The sequence below is a fragment of the Gracilinanus agilis genome, chromosome 2 (genome assembly GCF_016433145.1).
Source record: "Gracilinanus agilis isolate LMUSP501 chromosome 2, AgileGrace, whole genome shotgun sequence".
Lineage (NCBI taxonomy): Eukaryota > Metazoa > Chordata > Mammalia > Didelphimorphia > Didelphidae > Gracilinanus > Gracilinanus agilis.
Window position 1 is genome coordinate 526,778,924 of NC_058131.1, and position 18,879 is coordinate 526,797,802.

The 18,879-nt window shown below is 38.0% G+C and overlaps 1 protein-coding gene across 1 annotated transcript in view; it reads left to right on the forward strand.

The window, feature by feature from the left end:
• Positions 1-16,534, forward strand: part of ZNF106 (zinc finger protein 106) — an 89,085-nt gene extending 72,551 nt beyond the window's left edge. Inside the window, exons 16-23 of the mRNA XM_044665104.1 lie at positions 1,845-1,961; positions 8,844-9,035; positions 9,782-9,844; positions 10,413-10,532; positions 11,424-11,495; positions 14,008-14,079; positions 15,163-15,309; positions 16,063-16,534. Of these exons, the coding sequence (XP_044521039.1) occupies positions 1,845-1,961; positions 8,844-9,035; positions 9,782-9,844; positions 10,413-10,532; positions 11,424-11,495; positions 14,008-14,079; positions 15,163-15,309; positions 16,063-16,119 (840 nt within the window). The 3' untranslated portion in view covers positions 16,120-16,534. The remainder of the gene's footprint in view (positions 1-1,844; positions 1,962-8,843; positions 9,036-9,781; positions 9,845-10,412; positions 10,533-11,423; positions 11,496-14,007; positions 14,080-15,162; positions 15,310-16,062) is intronic.
• The last annotated feature ends 2,345 nt before the right edge of the window (positions 16,535-18,879 follow it).

Below are 18,879 nucleotides of genomic sequence, written 5' to 3' on the forward strand. Positions count from 1 at the left end.
CACAGCTCCTAAATACCTGAGGTAGAATTCAAAATACCAGGCTTTCCTGACTTCTAAGCCCTATGCTCTATATTACATTTCTTTTGATTTGTATTATTTTTCACATGTTTATCAAAATACAAAATAAAATTTTGAATTACTAGACTTGTTCAGAGAATAAAATATTAAAGTTTCTAAATTGCTAATTTGATTACTGATTTATTGTTTATTCTTAATAATTAGAAAAGTCTGTTTTTGTTTGAATTCATGTGACTGCAGGGTTTCCTAAAATGTATTAAAATGTTTTCAAGCATTAGAATTCATAATCTTTGATATACTGCATTTACACAGTATTAGACTTTTTGGGAGTTATCATTGTGTGCATCAGTTCTAGTTGTTCAAAGTGGTTCAAAGCATAATAGGAAAGTACAGACTTTTAAACTGAATATGTACTTAGCACAGGATATTCCCTATGCTTTTTTAAAAAACTAAGTCCTTTATATAAGTTTATTTTAAGAAATTATTTGTCTCCCGTTTCCCTAACTAATTCCAAGTAATTAAAGATTCTTTTTTTTTTTAACCCTTGTACTTCGGTGTATTGTCTCATAGGTGGAAGAGTGGTAAGGGTGGGCAATGGGGGTCAAGTAACTTGCCCAGGGTCACACAGCTGGGAAGTGGCTGAGGCCGGGTTTGAACCTAGGACCTCCTGTCTCTAGGCCTGACTCTCACTCCACTGAGCTACCCAGCTGCCCTAAAGATTCTTTTAATGGAGGTCTTCTGATCATGACTTTCTTCCTTTTTTAAATTAAATTTTAGTTTTTTTTATTGGCAAAAATTTATTTTCTTTCCTTCTCACCCCTCCTCTCCCATTGGGGGGAAAAACAAAAAGTGTCACACACTTATAATTAAGCAAAACAAATACTCCCAATGGCCATGTTCCAAAAATATGTCTTGATTAAAAATTTTTGAAAGTAAATCAGTTCTTTTCCCTGAATGAGATTATTTTCTGTATGCTATATCTTCAGGTATATCTTGACCATAAAAGTGCCCAAAAAAATTTCTTTTACAAATTTGTTTTCCTGTTCAAAGATTGCTTTCCCCATCATTACATTGCTTCTAAAACAAAGCATACCTGACATCTTGTTTTGAGTTTATCATTGTAGTTATTTGATATTTAGATATTTGATAATATTACTGTAGACTGACCCAGCATACTTGTAATCAAAACCTTTTTTTTCCTAGATCTTTCTATTCTTATCACTCAAACACAGGCCTTTTAAATTTCCTATGATTATTCATTTCTTAATATTCAGTTGCTTAACAATATAACACCTATGTGATATAACTGTATTGTTTTTCTTAATACATGTAAAACTCCAGACTCCAAATTTTGAGTTTTTCCAGATAAGTATAAAAATATGAGCATAAATCTACTCCTTTTAGAACTGCATTTATGGTTTTACAAATTTAGACAAATCCCTCTAAAGACTATGCAGATTGTCTTGCTGGTATCTCTTAGTAAAGCACACCACAAACTTGATTCCTTAAATTCTGAAAGCATTTGGATACATTAAACCTGACAGAAAAAGACACATACTGGTCATTCTACAAGGCTTTTAATTTTGGAATTTGCACCTAGTCAGATCTGCATTTAGGCATATAAATTATTCACCTTTAAGGATAGATAGGGTAGATTGAGAAAAGCTGAACTTTGGATCTTTTATTCAAAGAAAGAGGGAAATTGTAGGGAGGTAGGGTAGAAAAAGGTGTGTCCAATTTTATAGTTCTTTATCAGAGAAGAATTTCTTTCACTTTCTGTTACCAGGAGTTGCTGTTGATTTGACCCTTTCTCCCCACTTTTTCAGACTAGAGTGTGTTTGGAGAAGTTACAGCTGGAAGACCGAGTACTCTGCCTTCATAACCGGTGGCGAATCCTCTATGCAGGATTGGCAAATGGCACTGTAGTTACCTTCAGCTTAAAGGTTAGTGGTTGACAAAGAGACTACATTGCTATGTCTGCTTTTCTTTTCCATTGAGAAATTTTTTTCCTTCTTCTTGGGAAGGGAAGAGGATATACCCTAATAGTTATTCTCTTCCTTTTGAATCAGGGTAAGTATACCCTGACCTTAAGTTCTCTTTTCCATATCCTACAACTTCAAGGAGCCATGAGCCAAACTCTTTTTGAATATCACAGGTGGTTATTACCTCTGATAGATAAAAAAAGATTAAAACTTTAAGAAATTAACTACAGGAGGGACTAGAGCCTGGGTTACTTTACCTCTAGCCTTGTAGGCTTCAGATTTTCCTTGACTTATTTTGCTAAGAAGTTATTCATAACCAGTGCTGTTTATATCCTCTTTAGAAAAACTTTTTTTCTTTCTCGTTTTCGAAGGTCAACATGGTTCTGGGACCTATCATCTTTTGATATTCTATAACCTCTTTTTCCTATACTCAAGTAAAATTAAACATTTAGTGCCACCTACTCTGTACTTAACACCTGGATACTAGATGCTGTGGGCCATGCTGTGCATCAAACTTGAAGATATATTCTTGTCTAATATAAAATAAAACAATAAGTCAGCTAGCTATGAAAGAGAGTACCTGAAACCATGGTAAGGAGAGACTGACAAGGATGGGAGGAGTCAAACAAGGCTTTGGTACAGTATGAGCAGATCAGATTGATGCATTTATGTTAGAAAAGGATGAGAAATAATGGGGAAAGAGTGACTTTCTAATGTGGGGCTGTGCTTGTTAAGAAGGGCAGCCTTAAATCAGTTAGTGGAGCTTATTGTTCTTAAGGTAGAGAGCAGTAGGTAGCCTTTTTAGATTGTTGAGCTGGGAACTGACTTGATATAAATAACGTTTTTAAGAAGATTATTCCAGCAGCACTATAGGATGATTTAAAATAGGGAGAGTATAAGAGCAGGGAGACCAGCAAGGGGAAAGTTGAAATAATCAAGTGTGAAAGGCATAAGAACCTAGGGAAGGTGGCGCCTGGAAATTGGGAGAATGGATGTTGGAGATGGAAAGGGAGTCATAGTTGAGATCTAGTTTTATATCAAAGGAATTCAAGAATTATAGTGCATTGATAGACAGGAAAGTTGACTTTGTTTTAAGAAAGTGATATCAAATCTGAAGGGACAGTATGACACTTAAATGGAAATGTTCCACAGATATTTATAAATGGGAGAAATCACTGTGTTTTAAGACTGAATCAGAGACTTTCAAGGCCATCTAGTCTTTATTTCTTTATTTAATAGAACTGGAGTTTTGTTGAGAGAGACAAGACTGGAGACATAGTTTTGGGGAAATTCATCATGATCATGAATATTGAAATCATAAGTTCTTTGATAAAGTATGTATTTGTTTTTGGGAGTCTGGTGTGGTGGGAAGTGTGGATACCTGCACAGGACCAAGGATTTTGAGGAATACTCAGTTAAAGAAAGGGAAGAACCACTAGTGAAGGAAACAGAAATACTAGAATAGTGTAGTTTCATTTTGGCATGGATGACGTGAGAAGAGAATTTCTAGGAGGGGGAACGAACCTTAATATCAAATGCCATTCATAGATTAAGGAAAATTTTAGTGGAGAAAAGGCTGTTGGATATGGCAACAAGCTAGTCTGACCTCTTAGGACACATTTACATTGGGAATGAGTAGAGAGTACCACATGTTACTGTGGTAGAATTTAAAGGTGCCTGTGCCTTAGCCAGAAGCCATCGTGAATAACTCTCAATCCCAGGCATATAGTGGTAGGACGGACACTTCAGCAATCTGAAGATACGGTAAAATTTTGGTGGAACAGCATACATTCCTACTGGGGGTCACCGTCTTGTCTTTTTTGTCATTCTCTTTTCTTTGGTTCCCTTTCACTGGCTGAGCTTTCATTCTGCGTCAGGCTGGCAATTACAATTAAAATCCTCCACTAAAGTCCTACTCTGATGCCTCATCGTGGCGTGGAGGTGACCCTGGGTTCTCGAAGGCTATGCCAGCGGAGCACAAGCTCTGGCAGGTCCTACCAAGCTGGAAAGGCTTCGAGTACGGGCCCGGAAACAGACTGTGTCTGTTGTCCGAGGACCAGCCTAGCTAAATTCGGAGAGGCTCATCACCAGATTGGCTGCAGGGTGATTTTTCAACCATAGCAACTCTCATGGATCATCTACTAAATTGCAGAGAGATTGTAATCTGTATCTGAGGATGGAGTACGGAGTACCCACCGTGATGAAATCACAGATTCTTTTAAGTATTCATTGCTCACCTGGTACCAATTGATAGCTCAACCAGTGATTGTTGGAAAGGAGTGTTCACTTCTTACATTTTTGTGTGTGTATTTAAGATTAAAGCTTAAAACGTCATTGTTTTAAAACACTGTATGTGTGTATAGATACAGGCACATACATGTGTATATGTGCATCAGTAAGTGGAACTGTGGCGCAGTAAGAATGAGTAGCATAGTGAGAGCCAGGACGACTTCGAATCCTGCCTCTGCCTCGTACTGGCTATGTGACCCAGAGCAAGTCACTTACTTTTTTTTGCTTTAGGCAGCTGTTTACTCACCCATGAATTTCTGCTATCAAAGAATTCACAGCCCCAATCCTGTCTTTTCCTTTCTTATAATTATTGTACACACACAAAATAATTATAAACTTTAAAGCGCAATGTAACTTTTTGTTGTATATTGTATTATTATTATATATTAATAGGATCCTATTTCTGAGGTTCCATAAATATACAATTTTTACTTGCAACCCTGGGGATCAAAAATGGAACTACCTGGTAGCCCCTCATTTCAAAAGTTTGATAGAAAAGGAAGGTAAGAAATAGGGCAATCACTGAAAGCAGTGGGATTAGGTGAAAAGTAATTGTGGGATTTTTCTAAGCCCTGTGCATGTTGTTTTTTCCCCAAGACAATTGTTTAGCAGAGAGGAAGGAGCCAGTAGGAGAGAAGAGACTGAAGATGCTGGAGAGTGGTGATAAGGAATTATACTTCTTCCTCTTCTGAAATTCCAGCGGAAAAGATACAGAGAAATATGTGTTCAGGTAGAGATTATGGTAAATTGAGGAACTGATGCTAGTTGTCTGCTTTTTTTGTGAAATGAAATAGTGGAGGCCAGAAACAGAATTGAGGGTTTGAGGGAAGAAAACATTTTGGAAAAGAAGTATGAAGGATTTTCCTGAGAAACCAATAAGAATGCATAATAAGATTTTAAAATAGTTATAATGGCCTAACCAAAACTGGGTAGTGTGAATTTTTAGTATGTTAAGTAAGTCTTTGTGATTTTTACATCCTTCTCAAGTAATTCTCCATGATCTGGGAGGTAGTATAGAAGTATAGAAACCATATAATGAGAGTGATATGTGGTTAAAGATTTGCTTAGCAGAAAATTAAGGGGATGTGGAAATACAAAATAATGAGGCCATCATTAAACTGGTGCCCAATGGAGTCTAGGCTTTATAGGATTTCTTCCACTGTGGATAAGGTCATTGATGGAGAAGCAAGAGTGGTGATGATAAAGGAGGTTGACAGAGAAGGGAAACCTTTAATTTAGGATCTTAGAAATGGGATATTTCCTCATGGTGATTAGGGAGTGGTAGATAATTGATTCAGAGTGGTAGTTACAGAGGTCTTTAATAATGATCATAGGGGCAGCTAAATTGCTCAGTGGGTAGAGAGCCAAGCCAGGCCAGGAGTCAGGAGAACCTGTCTTCAAGTCTGGCCTCAGACTCTTTCCAGCTGTGTGACCCTTAACCCCATTTGCCTAGCCCTTGCCCTTCTGTCTTAGAGTTCTTACTAAGACAAAGCAAGGGTTTTAAAAAAATGATTATAAACAATAAGAGAGTGGCAGTGTGGTCAAGAAGTAGCAAAGAAGGGAGCAAAGAGGAGAAAGCTGTTCACTGGGCTTTTCCCTGGAATTAAAGGAGTGGGAAAAGATGAGGCTTCCATAATGGGAAAGACTGTGGGGAAAGCACTCAGCATAGAGCAGTGGTTCCCAAACTTTTTTGGCCTACCGCCCCCTTTCCAGAAAAAAAAATATTACTTAGCCCCCTGGAAATTAATTTTTAAAAAATTTTAAAGCAATTAATAGGAAAGATAAACGCACCTGTGGCCATCACCGCCTCCCTGGATCACTGCAGGGGGCCGTGGCACCCACTTTGGGAATCACTGGCACAGAGCCATCTTTTGAGGGTGTGTCTATAAACTAAAAAATAATTTTAGGAGTTTATTTTTCCTGGAACAACATAAAAATATTGTTGAATATTAGTAATAGTATAATAAGTAGGAAGACTAAGAAATGGTCTTTGAAAGTAGTATTACAAACTGTCAACAGTGATGAAAGTTTCTCTAAATCATTAATAATATGATAAATGCATATTAAAGCCACTATTCCTCAAAAGAGGCAAAGATGATAAGAACAGAAATGGTATTGGATGGGCTTAGACTTTCTTTTCACTATTGGTATAACTGTGTGGAAAACAATTTCATTCCTTCTTTCTTCCCCTGAAATTGGATGTAATCTTAGTCCTCTGATCATATTTTTTTATCTGTGGGTTTGGGCTATTCAGTCCTGGGAGGGCTTCTCTGTTTTGCTGATTAATTAGGTTTGTGGGACCTGAGGCCAGATTTTCCCCCAGCTGGTGGTAAAAGCTAAAGAAGTGAAATTGGCTACTTTCATTGTAGCCTGTGGGAGAGGGGTGTTGGAGCTTCCCTGCCCTCTGAAGGCTTCTTGTCAGCTGTATTTATAGGATTAAGCCCTGTGGGGTTGATGTGCACTGCTCTAAGTGCCAAGGTCTAAACCTCAAGAGAAGTGGGAAGGGGGTGCAGTTTCTCCTTTGGGTTTCTCCCCAGCAGCCTCCCTGCTGTCCTCAATCAGAGCTTTGAGTTTGGCACAATTGAGCCAGCAAGGCACTCCCTCGGGCTAGCAACCCAGCCCACTCAGAGATTCCAGGATCCCCTGGAGACTCAGCACATTAGGTGGAGGAGGGGATCTAGGATCTTCCTCCTTTCTTTCCCCTCCCACTGGACAGTTCCAAGAATTCAGGCTTTTTTCTTTTTTTTTTTTTTCAGGGTACCTTTTAAGTTGGGTTCAGCTAGAGGAGCTCCAGCTCTGTTCTGTTGTCAAATTTGGTTTTCTGTTCCCTCAGAGCCCTTTGTCCTTGATTGGTGGTGAAGGGCTTTACAGAGGTCTGGAGCCTTGCTGCTTCTACACTGCCATCTTCCCAGAATTCTCTCCCCCCAAAATGGGAAAAAACAATTTCAGATTAAGTGGGAAAAAAGCCATTAAACTGTTTAAATCCTTTATTAAATACCCGTTGTATTCCAGGCATTGTGCTGGGAACAAGAAAGACAAAGGGAAAAGGGAAGAACCTTTTGTCCCAGCACTCACAGAACTTTAGCTTTAGGCTGAGGAAACATGTACAAATCCACAGATACAAAATATTAAGTACAATCTGATGTTAGGAAGAAGGTACCAAGTTCTTGGCGGAAGGGGAGGATGGCACATGAGCTGAACTTTGAAGATAACTAAGGATTCTGAGAAAAAGAATGGAGGAGAAAGTGTATTCCAGGCAGGGGGTGGGATACACAGTGCATGAACATAGAAGTCAGTGCAAATTACAGTATTAAGAGTATATATGTGGAGGGAAATGATGTATATAATAGAGCTGAAAAGGGGAGTTGGGGGCCAGAGTTTGGATAATGAAAGTACCATGTTTGGAATACACCTTCTTACCTCCTCCTCCTAGAATCTCTAGCTTCCTTCAAAACAGACCTCATGTGCCTCCTTATACAGTAAGTTTCACTTGATTTCCAGTTGCTAGTGCCTTCTCCTTGAACACTTCTTAAGATATATTTTAAATGTAATTTTCTATATTCTCCCTATAGAGTGTAAGCTCCTTAAGGGTAGAGACTCTTCTATTTTTTCTTTCTGTCTCCAGCCTTAGCACAGTGGCTTAGAATAGGCACTTAAATGCTTACTGAATTGAAATGAACCCAGTGATCCCACTACTGGCCATATATGTCCCAAGGAGGTTAAAGGCAGAAAAAAGTACCAAAAAAGAAATATGTAACAAAATTTTCATATTAACACTGGTTTAAAAAATGAGTACTTATTAATTGAGGGAATGGATGAGTAATTGTGAGTGCAAATATGAATAAGTAAGAACATTAGGAATTCAGGGAAATGAATGGATACAAAGTGAGGGAAGTAGGACCAGGAGAATGATAACTCCTGTACAATGGAAATTGAAACAATACTAAAAAAATCAGACCGACTAATTGTAATGGCTAGTCTTAAGCCCACAAAACGGCTGACAGAATGAACTTGCCTTCTTATAGTACAAGTGGATGTGAATGCAGAATGTTTTTGGGAGATGTCAGACTTGGTCACCTTATTTTTGGTTTTTCTTTTCTCTGTTAAAAGGGAGAAACTTTAGGAGGTTGGGCATAGGGAATGGTATCAGAAAATGACCAATAGGTAAAAAAATGTCTGCAGAAAATGATTTTTTTTTAAACCCTTACCCCTCCCATCTTGGAATCAATACCGTGTATTGGCTCCAGGGCAGAAGAGTGGTAAGGGTAGGCAATGGGGGTCAAGTGACTTGCCTAGGGTCATACAGCTTGGGAGTGTCTGAGGCCAGATTTGAACCTAGGACCTTCTCTCTTTAGGCCTGGCTCTCAATCAACTGGGCTACCCAAAAAAGGGAATTTCTTAAGGTAGTTTGGGTGTTGGCAAGAATCTGACAAGCTAGGGGAGATTTTTGTACCGTAGGGCAGTGGCTCTGTACATTACTAACAGAAATTTTTCTCTGAGATCTTTGTTCAGCAGGGGGCCTACTACTTCATAGATCCATGGTTTGTTTTCTAGACCAACAAGCAGCTTGATATCTTTGAGTGCCATGGTCCTCGGGCTGTTAGCTGCCTGGCTACAGCTCAGGAGGGCGCCCGAAGACTGCTGGTGGTGGGATCCTATGACTGCACCATCAGTGTTCGAGATGCTCGGAATGGACTGCTCCTCCGAACGCTGGAAGGCCATAGCAAAACCATTCTCTGCATGAAGGCAAGTATTGCCTTTGGGGAGTTGGTATATTAGAAATGGTGTGATTTGATTTGATATTTTGTTTTATTTTATTTGATATTTTATTTTATTTTTTTATATTATATTATACTATATTTTATTTTATTTTATATTATACTATATATATATTTTTTCAAACCTTTACCTTCCATCTTGGAGTCAATACTGTGTATGCTCCAAGGCAGAAGAGCAGTAAGGGCTAGGCAACGGGGGTCGAGTGACTTGCCCAGGGTCACACAGCTGGGAAGTGTCCGAGGTCAGATTTGAACCTAGGACCTGCCGTCTCTAGGCCTGACTCTCAATCCACGGAGTTACCCAGCTGCCCGCTGTGCCTTCATTTTAAATAGCTAACATATAGCCCTTCTGAAAATGATAATTAAAATTTCTGTTTTTTTGTGGGTGTGTTTTTTTGTGGGTGTGTTATTTTAAGATATATGCATACTGATAATAGCCTTTAAGAGCAGATGGCCTGCCCAAAGCTTGATACTCTGTAGCAGTGGTTAGTTTGAGGTATATTCAGTCAGAATCCTTGGTGATGGTGGTGGTGGGTCTGTCATTGTATATTTTTGGTATGGAAAATAATCTTCCTATTTTAAAATTACGATTATATCAAATTAGTCTGGAAAATAGAATTTAGCAAATGATGATTTTGATGTACATTATAGGAATAAAAGTAATTTCTAGATTTGTTGCATACTTTGGCTTATTATAAATTGTTTTCCTTGAAGGTGGTGAATGACCTTGTGTTCAGTGGCTCCAGTGACCAGTCTGTCCATGCCCACAACATTCATGTAAGCCATGATTGATTCTGGTGGTGATTTCAGCCTAGGGAGTTTCTTGGGACACATGAAATGGAAAGCACAATTCTTCCATTATAAAGGTTTTTAGGATTGTTATAGATATATAAATGGGGCTTAGTTAAATCAATATGTGGTTCAGGTATGTAGCTGAAAGCAGAGAAACTAATTGTTGGCCTCTATTTCCTCATTTCTTAAATGGAGGAGAGGAGTGTTGTTTGATTATCTCTAATGTCCTTTTCAACTCTGCTATTTTCATATTCTATGCAATAATGACAGCGCCTAGATCACTTGAGGCCTTTCTTTTCTCTTGGCAATAGTTTGCCTCCAGTGGGTTAAAGGGGAGATTTCTTTCCCATAGATCTTTCCCATAGGCCCTCCATTATATATTGATATGGGATTCAGCAATACTATTTATACATTTACTGTTGGCATGAGTGCCGAGAAGTAGGCAACGGTTTATATTTTAAGTAGTGGTGAATCTTTGAGAAAAGTCTTGTGGGGAGTTAATGATTTTTCATTAATTTTCATTCCTTATTCCTTCTCCCCTATTTTGGCACAGACTGGAGAGCTGGTACGAATCTATAAAGGTCACAACCATGCAGTGACTGTGGTGAACATTCTGGGGAAGGTCATGGTGACTGCCTGCCTGGATAAGTTTGTTCGTGTCTATGAATTACAGGTAGACTCTAGAGCCACATGATGACAGTTTGCTAACATGGCCTGGAGAGAGCATAGTTGTAGGGGCAGGGCAGGAGGCAGAAAACATTTCTGAAGTTGGAGATTAGGAATTGACTCAAAATGGGATGATGAGAATAACAGACTAAAGGAAATCTCGGTAAGAAGAGGCACAGGTGTTACTGAGGGGGGCAGAGCAATAGTGACTACATGGTATTCTAGATTTCAGAAAAACAAATGAACTTTACCTCCCCTTCTCAGATCATTATGGGGGGAAGCTCAAAACTACTAATGGCAGAACTAAATGACATGACTCAAATATGGAACCTTATAAGGGGTTAATGAGCAAACTTTTCATTCATTCTGGTTACTAAACCTTTCCTTGAAGGGTATACCTGATGAATTTCTTTTTTTCATTAAAATGTTTTCAATTGTCAAGAGTATATTTTTTTAAAATAAGCACAAATAAGCACAGTTAAGCAAAACATATTACTTGCCTAGTAATATCTCCTTCTGTATATTAGTCCATATCTTGTCAGATTAAGAGCATTCTTTATCACCAGTCCACTGGAATCATATACTAGGGGATTTTCACAGAAGTCCATGGTGGAGGACTTTATTCCTTAGATCCTGTTAGTGTGATGGAAAAAGGAAGAAAATCTTAGGAATCGTGAGAAGGTAGCTTCTGTTATTTTGTTACTAATTGGCTATACGACATAGTCAAGTCGCTTAGCCATGTGGAACTCAATTTTATCTTCTCTGAAGTGAAGAGGAGCTGGAAGAACACTAAAGTTTTGGTTTCCATATTATTTGGTATAGAGCCTCAGTGATCATTCTCAGTAAACAAGCAGGAACCACTTGTTTTCTAAAGCTTTTCTTTTTTTTCCCTACCAAGTCTCATGATCGTTTGCAAGTTTATGGAGGACACAAGGATATGATAATGTGTATGACTATTCATAAGAGTATGGTAAGTGTTGCTACTGTCACAGTTAACTTTTGTAATTGCTCATCTTCCTCAGAGATATCCTTCCGGTAGGGCTGATATCTCTGACACGGAGAAGCTGATAGGGAGCTGGCCTTTGAGTTCAGAAGACCTGGACTAGGATTCTGATGCATACAGGGTCATGTGGTCCGGGGCAAATCATTTCACTTATCAAATTTCCCAGATAGCTCTCTGAATTATAAATGTAATGGGGTAGTTTCTCACTGGGAGTTCCATATACTGATGGAATCACAGATCTAAAACAATCCCCCTCAACTCAAAATTTGTCAGCCTCTAAAAGGTTTCTTCTTAGCCTATCCCCTCCTGCTTGTGGTTCTCTATTTAATGCCTTTCTATCATTTCCACAATCTTAGAGGTTGTGGAATATTCTTTTTCTATAGATTTGCAAAAAAAAAAAAAAAAATGAAACCAGAGAGGTAAATTTAAGGCAGTATAACTTTTCAAATTCAATTTTGTGTTTTAATTTGAACAAAAATCTGTTTTTAATTTCCTCCTACCTTTCCTGCTGTCAAGGAAGGGTATGGGGACAGGAAAAAATAAAAATAAAACCTATTACAGCAAATATGCATAGTCAGGCAAAACAAATTCCCACATTACACATGTCCAAAAATATATAGTTGGCCCTCTTGTATCCACGTGGGATAGTCTTAAGATCTACTGTGAATGGCTAAAGCTATAGATATAAATAACTGATTTTGTGTGTGTGTGTTCATGTTCTTTCTCCTTACTTTTGCCCCTTACCTTGACTCTCCCTACCCCCTAAGAATACTTAAAAAGTGGAAATAACATCAAAAGAGACCTCAGATAAAGGGACCCTTACTGTATCTTATTTTTACCCCCAAGTTCAACAACTTGAAATAAATGAATGCATTTTTTACAAAAGTAGAAAATGTCCAGAATAACCTCACAAGAAATAGGGAACTTAAAATAACCCAGGCTAAGAACGAGAAAATGAACAGGGCATAAGTGGATAGAGCACTAGGCCTGGGGTTGGGAGGAACTGGGTTCAAATTTAACCTCAGACACTTCTTGCTACATGATCCTGGGCAAGTCCTTTAACCTTATTTGCTTAGTTCTAGCATTAGATAGAAAATAAAGGCTGAAAAAAATTAAACTATTAAATTTTTTTAAAATGACAGGACCCCAGGGCAGATATGAATACTATCAAACATTCGAAGAACAATTCCAATATTATGTAAATTGTTTGAAAAAAAAAACAGGAAAAGAAGTGATCCTGTCCATTTCTTTCTGTGATATAAATATAGTCTTTGATACCTAAACTAGGGAAGGTCAAAACAAAGAAAACTAGATATAAGAGACTATGGCAACATATCACAAAGATATATTATATTCAGTCTGAACAGAAAAGAGTTCTACCAGAAGTGTAACATTAGGGAGAAACTACCAGTTCCACAGACCATATTAATAACAAGAACAACAGGAATAATAGATGCTGAAAAAAGTTTCTTTTTTTTTTTTCAAATATCTATTCTGGTTTTAAAAAAATTAAAAAAAATTTAAAAATACACAATAAAGGGGGCAGCTGGGTAGCTCAGTGGATGAGAGCCAGGCCTAGAGACAGCAGGTCCTGGGTTCAAATCTGTTCTCAGACACTTCCCAGCTGTGTGACCCTGGGCAAGTCACTTGACCCCCATTGCCTACCCTTACCACTCTTCTGCCTTGGAGCCAATACACGGTATTGACTCTAAGACGGAAGGTAAGGGTTTAAAAAAAAAAATACACAATAAATTCTAGCAAATGTAGGAATAAGTGGGTCTTTCCAGAGGTGACAGTACCCTAAACTCTAGAACATGGCTAAGATGTGCTGACATTATATATAATGGGAACGATATAGAAGACAGATTCGGGGTAAAGCAAATATTTCCATTATTATCACAATAAAATTGAGGGAAGAAGCATAATCTAAGAAGAAACAGAATTATCACTTTTTGTAGATGATAAAAACAGTCTAGAGAGCCCTAGAAATTAAAAGGAAATAAAATTTTGTTAGACTTCCACTATATTATTTACCAACCTGACTAGTCAAGTGCTTAGGCTAAATTGGTAGATGTTTGTTTAATTAACAAGGTATTTACTGGTAATCCAGGATATTTAAGCCTTTACCAAGTGTTACCAGAAAAGTTAGCAAATTTCAGCTCATCTAGCTTCCTTATTTGTCACTAGGATGGGTTGGTAGAACTGTCCCTACTTGAGAGCAGGGACAGTTTTTGCCTCTCTGTATCTCCAGGCATACAGTAGGTGCTTAATAAATACTTGCTGTCTCAGTGGCAGCAGTCTTTTGATTCTGGAGCTGTTTTGCTCTTCTAGGTATTACAGCTTATCTATGTTTTGGATATGCATGTGCCCAATACATAGTTACCACATACCTGCTATGGTTACCATGAGTTTCTGAAACTTATTTTGAAGGATTTTTTTTTTCTTTGAGTTGGACTTAATATATTCTTTTCTTTTCCAGATTTATACTGGCTGTTATGATGGTAGTATCCAGGCTGTAAAGCTAAATCTGATGCAGAATTTTCGCTGTTGGGTAAGGAGTACCTCGTAATTGGAGACTTTTAAGGAGCAGCTGGATGGATAATAAGGGTCAGGTTTATTTTAAAGAGGATTCCAACATTTGTATAGGTTGGACTAGTCCTTGTAAACTCTGAGATTCTGGAGTTCTCCGAGTAGGGCTTTTCTTATTACTAGTATATTTGTGGTTCGTGCTACTTGTTGTCAGGCTAATTTTTATAGATCTTCATGGTCACCACTGATATTTATTTGAATACCTACTGAATGTGCAACTAGCCATACTGTTGATGTGTTAAATATAGATATTTCAGAGCTTGCAATCCCATTGGAATGACAATTGTTGAATAGCTATACATATTTTAAACAGCTTTTATACTCATTTATATTTTGTTCTGAAAGTAGAGCATGCTGGAGATAAAAATTACAAATATACAAAGTGCTCAGAGAAGCCTCCCATAAGACATACTTTGGAGAATAGGAGATCTGTGGCTTACAATCTTGTGGAATAAGAGAGAGAAATTCTTGCTTTCCTTACAAGGACAACCTACACATCTCTAGAATGTCGCGTGGCTGTCCAGCTCACAATGCTGTAGATACTTTGCCAGCCCATTTGTCAGTTGTATCTGTGACTGTCTTCTTTGATGTTCTTTTGCTTAAAAAGAATAATTTGTGGTGCTCAAATTCCCTATTCCCAATCTCTGAGCTTCTTCTCCAGCTGCAACTAAATAAATCTCAAACCCCGAATCATCAGAATCTGGCTATTGGAGTACTTGGGATTCTCTTGAATTTTAACCCAAAAATGTCCTGCTGATGTACCAGACCTTTCTGTGTGATTTACATCTATGACTTATGTTAATTTGGCTATATTAGACTTTATCTTCCTCTGGGGAGGTAAGTGAAATATAGTTCATCAGCTTCTAGAGTTCCTAAATCTTCTAGTAATAAACAAGATGAAAGAGATGAGAAAATTAGATCTAGAGAAATGGGGAAACGACTTGATTTTTAGGTTTACCTAGGCTCCAAAGAAGCAAGTTCTTCCTATTTTTTCTCCCTTGTGTTAGCTTTAACTTTTTTCTCTCATCTTTTCTTTTGCCTCCAGTGGCATGGTTGCTCACTGATATTTGGGGTTGTGGATCACCTCAAACAGCATTTGCTAACCGACCACACCAACCCAAACTTTCAGACTCTGAAATGTCGTTGGAAGAATTGTGATGCGTTCTTTACTGCTAGGAAAGGATCCAAGCAGGTATGTGTGTCTTAGAAGTCAGGGGATTGAGCTTCTTATCCTTTTCTGTCATTAAAAGCTAGCTCATTTCAGAAGGGAGTGTTGTACTAGGTGATCTTCAAGGTTGTTTTCAACTCCAAAATTCAAGGTAATTCTGTAACTCTTGATCAATCTGAAGATCCCTTGAGGAAAAGTACAGAAGATCAAAGGTGTGTTAGGTGTGATTCTTTTATAGGATCCCAGTTTGAATCTTATTTTAGGGGTGAAAAATCATCAAATCACTCTCAAATATGTATAGTTTCTGTTTCCCTTAACACAGCAGTCTGTCTTGAGATCTATAATAAATAACTAACACAATTCCAAGGAACTTCTCTAGTTCTTATTTCTTAGAATTAAACAAATATTGCAAGAGATAAGGGGATCTGGAAAGGTTTCTTTCGACATTTCTTGTTCTGTAGCAGTTGGATTTGAAATTTAGTCCTAAAAGGGCAGATCACTTATAAAAAAACATTGTTCATTTTTAAAATCCAGTATTTGAATGAAGAGACTTCTTGCCATGCTGTGACCTTAGGAGAGGAATATCTTTAATCTTCCCAGTAACATATTATTGTTATTACTGTTGTAAAATGAATAATTACAGAAGTTCATGACTTGTCTTTCATGATATGGTACCTGATAGGGGGTGGTTTGGGTTGTCTCTCTCTGCCTTTTGGTTTGCTGTGTACCTTCTGCTGACTCTTTACCTGATGGGCCCCTCTGTCCCTTTCTTCTCAGGATGCAGCAGGACATATTGAACGACATGCTGAAGATGACAGCAAAATTGATTCATGAAGTTTTTGCCTCCCACGTTGGGAAGTTGTTTAGTCCTGTTATTGCCCTTATCACACTCTTCCCAGCCTTCTTTTCTTCTCCTTTCCCTCCCCCCCCCCCGCCACCTTTAAAGAAAAAAAAAAAGGCAGGAAGAGGAATATGATTATTCTGCCAGGCTAAAGCTACCATGAGCCTGTACAGCTCTGTGGGAATATGGGTAAAGCCTGAGACTTGTTATAATGAGGTAGCAAATGCTAAGAACATGCCCCTGGGGATGGTGCAATGCAGATACACAATGCCTTTCTGTAAGGGCAGGATAATCTGTGCCCATTATTATGCTCCAGGTGTTTAATAGATGCAAAATCTTTGTCAGTCACACTCTTGGCAGATAATTAAAAAAATCTTTTTAAGTTATTAAAGTGGTTTAAATGTCAAACCAGAATGTCTGATTGTTAGATGCAGTCAGATTATACATTTACAGAATTGAGTTTTAATTTCCTTTCTACAGGTTATTGCCAGCAATTTTCACATTAAATTGGAAGTAAATAGTTTCCTTTTTTAATGTAACATGCTACTTAAGTGTTAGTTATTCCTTGGAAATTGGATGAAGTTTATGATAAGTGGTAAGGACACAGTGCTTATAGGAGCTGGAATGGCTCTTCTGCAGATGACTGTACTTCTGAGAAACTGGGTTATAGCAGCTAAACTGTTCATTCAGCAGAAATATTCATACTCAAACGTTTCTTAGTATGACTCTGCTTATATGAATAACATTGATTTTTACTATTGAATGGGAGTACATCATCCAAATATCATCTAGTAACAGACGTAATAGAGATGAAGCCTTCATTTTGTTTTCTGCCTTCTGATTCTTAAGCTTACGGGGTCTTAAAACCGGAAGGCTTGATCCAGAGCTGACTTTCCCCCTGAAAGCAGGTTAGGTTGGCCTGGCCTTCCTCCTAGACTTAGAAATGAAGCTCCCAGCTGCTCCCCCTGAGATCTAACCATACTTTATATAGACTTTGTGGAGTTACAGTGGAATACCTGAGCCTGCTTATAGAAAACCAAGGTGGATTCCTTATTTCTAGAATCCAATGTCTTCCTTCTCACTCTACCAAACAACGAGAGGAAAACTACTGTTAGAAGGGAGCATTCTTCACATTTTTTTGAGAGCAAACCATAAAAAAAAAATAACCGAGACTGATTTTTTTTTTTACATTCATTCTAGGCCATTTAGAAGTGAAACTGTGGAAGGTGTTTCTTGATCTTTCTATCAGAAATGTTGCATAGAGAGAGGTTGATAGAAAGGAAAGAAAAGAACCAATATAGCTTCATGATGTGAATGTCTCACAATCTGAGAAATACAGGTTTTCCCTCAGTATATCCACTCATATATCCTCCCTTAAACTCTAGGATATGATTAGGATTTGGGGCTTACAAATGGCTCCAGGAATTCCTTCCTTTTCTATCCGTAGGAGTAAGACATCCATTTATTAACTGAATTGTTGTGTCATGTTCAGGAAGAAGAAAACATTGTATGTAGTTCATGTGTCTACTATTTTTGACTGGCATTTTAAAAAAGTTTTTCTCATCCCACATTTCTGCTTCCTTTAAAGGATGAGAATTTTGACTGGAGAATTCAGGCCAGCCTCCTGTGGGTTATAATGGGAATGTACCTCTCAGGGGAATTCATTTGGATCTGCTTTGGGGTGGCTAAGTGTTCTTGTGTTAGGCCATCTGTAGATTTAGCATTTAGAAACAAAGTCACAAGCCTTAGTGTGCCAGTCCGGCCTGGGTGGCAAAGCAGATAATCTATCAATCAATAATCCTTAAATACTTGTTTAACTGATTAACTCTTTTTGAAATAGAAAGGAAAGTGACCTGGAAAAATGTCTGAAAGGTCATGGCTTGGCAGCCCCTGAAGTTCTTTTAAAATCCTTAATCCTACAGGAAGGTGGCATATGGGGAAGTCTTTGGGAAGTCTGAGAATATTGGCAGGAGATTAAGTCTTAAGAGTTGAAGTTGAAATGAAGGAGCCTATGCAGTGTGTCTGCCTTCCTGTGTTGGTGTGTGTGATATGTGTGTGTACCTTTGACTGTTTGCCACATCTCTCAGATTTCTTTGGAAGAATGCTGAAATCATTTCTATTATAAGAACGTGTAGAAGTCTTATTCACAAGCTCATAGATAAAGCACTTTTTAGAAAAGAAAATCTTATAAGTGGCTTGACTGACTGTGGATGAGTTCTTGCTAGGAATTCAGGGAGTAAATGCTCATATCTTTTTTTTTTTTTTTTTTTTTTTTTTTTGTAAAGTGTTTTAAGAGGCACATGCAGACCCTTGGAGCTTTTGTTGTTTTTTTTGTTTGTTTTAATATTCAAGAATGTAAAAATTGACTTTAGCCTTTGATCTTATCTTACAGAGGAGCATTGAGCTTAGAGTATTTGTTGTTTGAATGTTGGCAATGGTATGGAGAATTGAATCAGTGCAAGGACAGTTAGAAATCTCAGACTAGAAGAGACTCTCCTTGGAAGTTGAGGTTGCATTACAGAAATCATTTCTATAATGTTATTTTTTTAATAGCTATGACTAATTTGGAGGCCAAAGCCCCAGGGAACTGCTGTGTGTGTGCATGCATGTGTGTGTGTGTGTGTGTGTGTGTGTGTGTGTGTGTGTGTGTGTTTAAATCATGTTTGTGCTAGTGCAGCCCCACTTCAGATTTCAGGCTAGGATTTAGAGGAATACACTTAAGCCAAGCAAATGATGGAGAGGTAGATCCAAAA